Genomic DNA, 7,999 nt, shown 5'->3' on the forward strand with positions numbered 1-7,999 from the left:
AGTAGTGATGGACAGGTTGAAGGACGAGGTCAGACAGGAGTCTCCCTGGACTATGATGTTTGTGGATGATATTGTGATTTGTGGTAAGAGTAGGGAGCAGTTGGAGAAGATCCTGGAGAGGTGGAGGTACACGCTGGAGAGAAGGGGAATGAAAGTCAGTAGGAGTGAGACAGAGTGCATGTGTGTGAATGAGAGGGAGGGCAGTGGAGGGGTGCGGTTGTAGGGAGAAGAGGTGGAGAAGGTGGAGGAGTTCAGGTACCTGGGGTCAACAGTGCAGAGTAATGGAGAGTGTGTTAGAGAAGTGAAGAAAAGAGTGCAGGCAGGGTGGAGTGGGTGGAGAAGAGTGATAGCAGGAGTGATTTGTGATAGAAGAGTATCTGTGAGAGTGAAAGGGAAAGTTTATAGGACTGTGGTGAGACCTGAGATGTTGTATGGATTAGAGACAGTGGCATTGAGTAAAAGACAGGAGGTGGAGCTGGAGGTAGCAGAGCTGAAGATGTTGAGATGTTCGTTGGGAGTGACGATGATGGACAGGATTAGAATGATGAATGATGAGTTTATTAGAGGGACAGCGCATGTAGGACGTTTTGGAGACAAGGTGAGGGAGGTGAGATTGAGATGGTTTGGACATGTGCAGAGGAGGGACATGGGGTATATCAGTAGGAGAATGCTGAGGATGGAGACACCAGGAAGGAGGAAAAGAGGAAGACCAAGGAGGAGGATTATGGATGTGGTGAGGGAAGACATGCAGGTAGTTGGGTTGAAGGAGGCAGATGTAGCGGACGGGGGGGTATGGAGACGGATGATCTGCTGTGGCGCCCCCTAATGGGAGAAGCTGAAAGAAATAGAAGAAGATATTATGTTATGTTATATTATTTATTGAACTGTATTATTGTTTTTTTTTTCAATTCCTCCATTAAAGTTTTTTTATGTATTTTTTTTTATTTGGAAAGTTCCAGATTTATTTTATAGTTTAGAATAAAATATTCTTTTCTGATTTGATTTCTTCATTAGAATTCTTTTATTCTTTTTTACTACAGGAATAAGGGTGATATTTAATGTTTCTGTATAACGTATTCCTGAAGGTGGATTTTTGAGTCTAATCAATAAGTTTTTTGATTTTTGTTTGATTTCTTAGTTGGTTTGAAAAAGCGTACACGACAATGCTGTGCCTGCACTTTTTATTACTTTTTTGTTTATCAGGAAACACTTGACTGGTTTCCAAAATTCATCCACTCAGAGAGACACACACACACACACACACACTTCGATTCACACACACACACACACACACACACACACACACACACACACACACACACTTACTCTCTCTTTATATTCAAGTCAAGTCAAGTCAAGTTTATTTGTATAGCGCTTTTCACAACAGACATTGTCTCAAAGCAGCTTTACAGAAAACAACAGTGAAGGTGAAGGTGTGTGTTTATCCCTGATGAGCAGCCGTGGCGACAGTGGCAAGGAAAAACTCCCTTAGATGATATGAGGAAGAAACCTTGAGAGGAACCAGACTCAAAGGGGAACCCATCCTCATATGGGTGACATCAAAAGTTTGGTCATAAATCTTTCAACAATACAGAACAATTTGTGATCATCATAGATCCAGCATCAGCTTCTCCATGCCAGGGCCTTTAAACACTCGGCATCTACTTCTCCATGATCATCCATAGGTCCATAATCTTCACGAGGTGGGACGTGACTGGAGCTGGCCAAACCTCAGGATGCCTCGGGATGGGGAGAGAAAGAGAAGCAGTGGAGAGGAATTAGCGTAGCTGCTGTTCATGATATTAACAGCACAAGTTGATAATGTGCATGTGATCAGATGTTCTGGAGCACAAGGTTGTGATGTGATGTGTGTGATGTGTGTTATGTGTAGGCTTTGCTAAAAAGATATGTTTTTAATCTACACTTAAACTGGGAGAGTGTATCTGAACCCCGAACACTGTCAGGAAGACTATTCCAGAGTTTAGGAGCTAAATGTGAAAATGCTCTACCGCCTTTAGTGGACTTTGCTATTCTAGGAACTACTAGAAGCCCAGAGTTTTGAGATCTCAGGGAGCGTGACGGATTGTAGCGTGTTAAGAGACTGGATAGATACATGGGAGCCAAACCATTTAGTGCTTTATAAGTGAGTAGCAGTAGTTTGTAGTCTATTCGAAACTTAATAGGAAGCCAATGTATTAACACACTCTTGATTGGTTAGAGTGTCACTGGGGCGGGAACTGTTGGTTAGATTGTGTGTGTGTGTGTGTGTGTGTGTGTGTGTGTGTGTGTGTGTGTGTGTGTGTGTGTGTGTGTGTGTGTGTGCGTGTGTTTGTGTGGGGGGGGTAATCTTATTGGTTAGAGCGTGGGGGGGTGATCTGATTAGTTAGAGCTTGGGGGGGGGGCTTTTCTGAATGTTTCTAGTGTGGGAGGGTGTTCTAATTGGTTAGAGAGAGGTGGCGCTGTGTGATCTGAATGGTTAGAGCGTGGGGGGGCTGTTATGATTGGTTAGAGTGTGGGGGTGTGTGTGATCTGATTGGTTAGAGTGTGTGTGGGGGTGTGTGATCTGATTGATTAGAGTTTGGGGGGGTGTGATCTAATTGGTTAGAGTTTGGAGAGGGGTGTGATGTGATTGGTTAGAGTTTGGGGGGGTTGATGTAATTGGTTAGAGTTTGGGGGTGTGTGATGTGATTGGTTAGAGTTTGGGGGGGGGTGTGATCTAATTGGTTAGAGTTTGGAGGGGGGTGTGATCTGATTGGTTAGAGTATGGAGGGGGGTGTGATCTGATTGGTTAGAGTTTGGGGGGGGGGTGTGATCTGATTGATTAGAGTGTCCCTCTAATTTGCAATTCTGATTATGCAGTGATTCATGAGTGATTTTGAAATGAATCTAAATGAATCAGATTTGTGAGATTAAATGATCACTGCAGCAGTTTATTGTCTGAAGGTGCAGGATGCCCATAATGTAATGCAGTGTGCAGTTCACAGAAAGTGGTGAACCAGGTCAGCAGTTCAGACAGGAAATAAGTGTGAGACTGATATTTTACTTTACATGAGGTTTAGAGCTGTAAATGTCGCTGGTGTCACAGGTCAGTCTGAAACGTAAACAAAAACAGGAAGTGAGGGCATGGAATCATATCATACAAATACCGAGAGGAACCACACGCTAACACGCCAAAACACCCCACTTCACACAACACACTTTCAGTTTTATTTTTACTGAAACAAAACACATACATTCTCACCACACACACCGTGGCCACTGTAGATTTCTGAAATAGATTCCTAAGCTGTGTGTGTGTGTGTGTGTGTGTGTGTGTGTCTCTTGAGTTCAGTTCACTTCAGTTGGTTATAGTTTCTCTCTGTCGTTACTGTGTAAAGTGCTGATCTGACTTGTGTATGAACACTAAACATTTCAAGTAGTAAAAAAAATATATATATATAATTAGGTGTTGTATATCACAATATATCACAATTTTACATATATATATTTTTTTTTACTTTAACACAATAATGTAATACAAATAAAAAGGTTTTATATGAGTATCTTCTTTAAGATATAGATATAAATCAGTCTGTTTATTTCCTCTGACTGTTTCTCTAACAGCAGTACAGTGAATTTGACCAATCAATTAATTAATTAATAATGTAATTAATATAAAGAATAAATTATAATTAGTTAAGTGGTTTATTTATGTGATTTAAAGCCAATGTCCTTGTTACTTATTTCTGTGTAATTATGAAACTCACACTTTTTTGTTCCTGTTGAAATGTGTATGAGGTATTATAGTGATTCCAGATTATCTTTTGTTTATTGGTGTATTTCTTGTTTGACCATCAATTGAAATTTTATTTGGTTTTTTTTTTTTTTTTTTTTTTTTTTTTTTTTTTTTTTTATCATCACATAAGTGGAGTTAAAAAGCCTCCAGTAATTCGTTGTTGTTTTTGTTTTTGTTCCAGAGGAAGCTCGATCTAAGAAGTGTGGTATCCTGGTGCACTGCCTGGCGGGGATCAGTCGCTCGGTCACAGTGACGGTGGCATATCTGATGCAGAAACTTAATATGAGTCTGAATGACGCTTACGATTTTGTTAAGCGCAAAAAATCCAACATCTCGCCCAACTTTAATTTCATGGGGCAGCTGCTTGACTTCGAGCGGACGCTGGGGTTAAACAGCCCGACTTGTGACAACCGATCACCCAAGGACCAGCTGTTCTTCACCACACCCACCAATCACAACGTTTTCCAGCTTGATACACTCGAATCCACGTGAAAATACGCCATAATTAATCTTTTTGCCTCCAGAGGGAAAGTTTATAAACGCATTTTCGGGCAGTGTTGAATGGTTGAAAATGCCCGGAAAACTGATTGTGAAAGCAGAACCACAGAGACACAGTTTCAGCCACCAGGGCAGCTTCTCTTGCCTTTTAGAAACGGACTGTTCTCTTTTTTAAATTTTTTTAAATAAAGAGGAAACAAGAGACCAAATGAAACCAGACAAAAATTTATCAAGTTTTTACAAGACACTTCTTGTCCTGATGGGTGCCAATCTGGAATTGAATCTTTTATCTTTTATTTTTTTTTCTTCAGAAAGAACACAACCTAATATAGATATTTAAAAAAATATGCATTGAAAATGCCATATATCTGAACCAACAGCTTCTAGAAATTCCTGGTTATACCTGACCAACAATAATGTTTGTGGGAATTTTCTTGTTTGTTTTTTGTAATTGTTTATTTTAACCTAAAGCTCTTTGCACAGGGGAAGCATTTTACTTTTTTGGCACTTGAAACTGGTACACAAATAAAAAGAGACATTTTGAGGTCGTTAAAGTCATTAACAAACTTCCGCACTTCCTTCCTAAATTTTTTTTTAATTTCTTTATTGACTCATGCTCAGGCCTCAGCTCTTGATAATATAACAGTATCGCGACCTGGCATGGTTGATTGTGTGTCTGCTGGCTCAAGATGGTGGTTGCTAGTAAACGAGTGTTTAGGATTGTTTTTTTGACTACTCTTGTCGCTGCTGCATTGAGCAGGACGGCAGGAAGTGTGTAGCGAGAGCGTTTCTACAGGAAGAAACATTCGATCGGACTGGAAAGGGACATGTAGGAGATTGCAGGATTGCTTTAACCCGCCTTATATAACCTTTTTTTTTTATTATTATTCTTTCCTATTCTGACTGTTCAGTACTTATTTGTATCTCACTTTAGAAATCGTTATAAACGTATTAAAATGTAAGTGTTTATTTTTAAAGGAATCAATACGTAGTAATAATGACAGCTAATGGTCTCTAACGGGTCAGTCCAGGTTGTATATTTGTTACTTCTGCAATATTATCCAAATCAATTTTGCAGTATTTTTTATAGTTAAGAAAAAAAATGCCTCGGGTTTTTAATTACTCTTTTTTGTACATGAGTATTTCAAAATTTCACACTAAAACCTACTGCAAGTTTCTCTGTCCTGCATTGGAACTGAGTGAACTTTACATCCATGAGTTGAACTTGGCATGTGTTGATGATCGTTTACGAGATACATCACAATGTATATATTTATTCTTAACAATTATATATTTTTAATCGCAGATTTACCAAAATTGCAGCCCCGTTCAGACTGCTGTCTTTTCTGAAAAAGGGAGTCCAATAATTCTGTTGAGAGTTTAAAAACCACAAACAGTGGAGAAGACTGTAGAGAAATATAAATAAGTTAACATCAAATAGCAACGCTATTGAGTCTAAGTTATTTGTATTCATTGTGAATGAAGTGTAAAATTAACTCACACAAAACATTACCAACCCTGCTAATATATTATTTACCACATTAGCCTGTTATGAGTTATCGTTCTGCTTGCAGTGAAATTTGTTCAGTTTCATTGTAATATTGTAATACAATTCAAAAGTATCAGCACATGACAAGAAGTCGTCACAAAACACAAACTCATCACACTTTCTTTCGTATATGACTGCATCTGATTCTCAACAAAATCTCAATATTGTGCTTGATATTGATATTCCTGTGGCCTTTTTTGATGTATTTGAATATATCTAATATATCTAAATATAAATCTATAAATCTATATTTTATGCAGATATGCAACCGTCTCCTCCTGAATAATTAATGAGGACGACCATTTCTCAAGCTTGAAACGACTTTTTATCTGTTAGGAAGTTAGTAGCCAATAACCATCAGGAAATAAAATAAGGTTTAAGATTTGAGGCGGGCTGAAGCAAGGGATTACTAGTTTTCATTTATTTTCAAAAACTAGTGTGATTCCACATACACACAAAAATCTTGGATTAGAAATAAAAACAGATTGAAAAAAAAAGTTATATGAAACAGTATTAGCACAAACTAAATTTAGTTCCAAATAAAAACATTGCCTTTTCCCAGTATTAAATAAAGCTTTAAATACAATGTAGCATTGTGTGTAAACATGCTAACACACTAAAAATTACTTAACACACATACTACTCAGCAAAGACACCACGCTTTGTTCATGTATCTAATGCGTTAGCCTCTTTACTGTCCTGCTAATAAATTTATTTTACAAATTAGCATATAATTAACATGCTAACATGTAAACTAGTACTATATATACATAAAACGAGTTAGCCTGTTTAATGCTACACATTGATTAACATTACAGTAAACATGCTAACACACTGATTAGTATTGTGTAAATTGTACAATATTGTACATAATGTTTAATGTGTTTATGTGATGGTGTTTCTGGTTTAGATGCGAACGCCAAAACTAGCACTAAACGTTTCAAAATGAGTAAATCACAAATTGGGTTATATTTAGCTTTAAAATGTGAGAATAGCGCTAACCCTCGCCTCTCGCCTCAAGTCCTACACCGTTAATGGAACGTTGTGTTTATTGTTGAATGGTTGATTTTGAGCTGCTTCTTCCTGGAGGAATGTTTGTGTCTCTGTAACAGTAAATCTTTCTCATCTGTATTTTTTTTTCTTTTTGCGTCACAGGAGCTTAAAGTTCTGTATAAAAATGAATTGTAGCTATAAAACTAAAAGGAGAATGATAAAGAAAGGATGAGATGAATGAGTAAATGACACGGTGTGTAACTTACCTCACTGAGGACTTTTTCAGGGATTTTTTGACAATGCGTTTGCTTGGTGTTACAGCTTCACCTGATAATGATTCGCTGTTTTATACTTGCTGTACACATTTTTTTTTAAAGATGCAATCTATATCCTGTATAAAGTGGGGTTGTTAATGTGGATTTTTTCGTTTCTTTTTTGTTCTGATTTATGAAGGATATGAAATTGTCCGTTTGCGTTGTACAGTTGTATGGAAACCAACACGAGACGTTTATACGGCAAATAAATATTGAATTATTTTTTTGGTTAACTTTGTCCAATGTCTGTTTCTGATCTTTGATCGTAATATTGTAGTGTAAACTGCTAACTAGTTCTCTATATATGTGGATATATATTTAAGTGAGAATAAGTGAGAAGTTTGATGGTTATTGAGAAGTAGCGCTGCTTGTGAACTCGTAGCACTGAGTTCCTGTGTGTCCTCCTTCTCGTCGTCCTCCTGCTCGGGTTTCCTGAGGCTTTGTGGTTGTGTTTGAGATACAGATGGTTTTTGAAGCGTGTGATCGCACCACATCCGACTACACACTCGAATCTGTTTCCTTTTTTCTCACCCACGTTTGTGCTTTCTTGTGGAGAAACTTGCTGAACACTGAACACACACAAACACAAACACACTTGATTCACACAAACTCACTTCACTTACACACACACATAAACACACACACATACACAGATGGGTTTATAAATTCACACTGAACATCCCACAGTTTATTTACATTTATTTTAATCTTGTTAATGTGTCTGATAATTAAAAAATAAATAACGATTAAAAAGATGTGAAAATAAAAGCAGAGTGAGAAAATGAGAGGTAAATATTTAATGGATAAGAAATTGGATGTATGAATTTGTACCACCATCATCACCATTACATCTACACACACACACACACA

General features: G+C 37.7%; 1 protein-coding gene across 1 annotated transcript in view; it reads left to right on the forward strand.

Annotated features, from left to right (window-relative positions):
• dusp7 (dual specificity phosphatase 7) overlaps positions 1-7,362 on the forward strand; it is a 15,683-nt gene extending 8,321 nt beyond the window's left edge. Inside the window, exon 3 of the mRNA XM_083535550.1 lies at positions 3,957-7,362. Coding sequence (XP_083391676.1) covers positions 3,957-4,267 — 311 coding nt within the window. The 3' untranslated portion in view covers positions 4,268-7,362. The remainder of the gene's footprint in view (positions 1-3,956) is intronic.
• The last annotated feature ends 637 nt before the right edge of the window (positions 7,363-7,999 follow it).

This window comes from Silurus aristotelis (genome assembly GCF_946808225.1).
Source record: "Silurus aristotelis genome assembly, chromosome: 29".
In the NCBI taxonomy this organism is placed as follows: Eukaryota; Metazoa; Chordata; class Actinopteri; order Siluriformes; family Siluridae; genus Silurus; species Silurus aristotelis.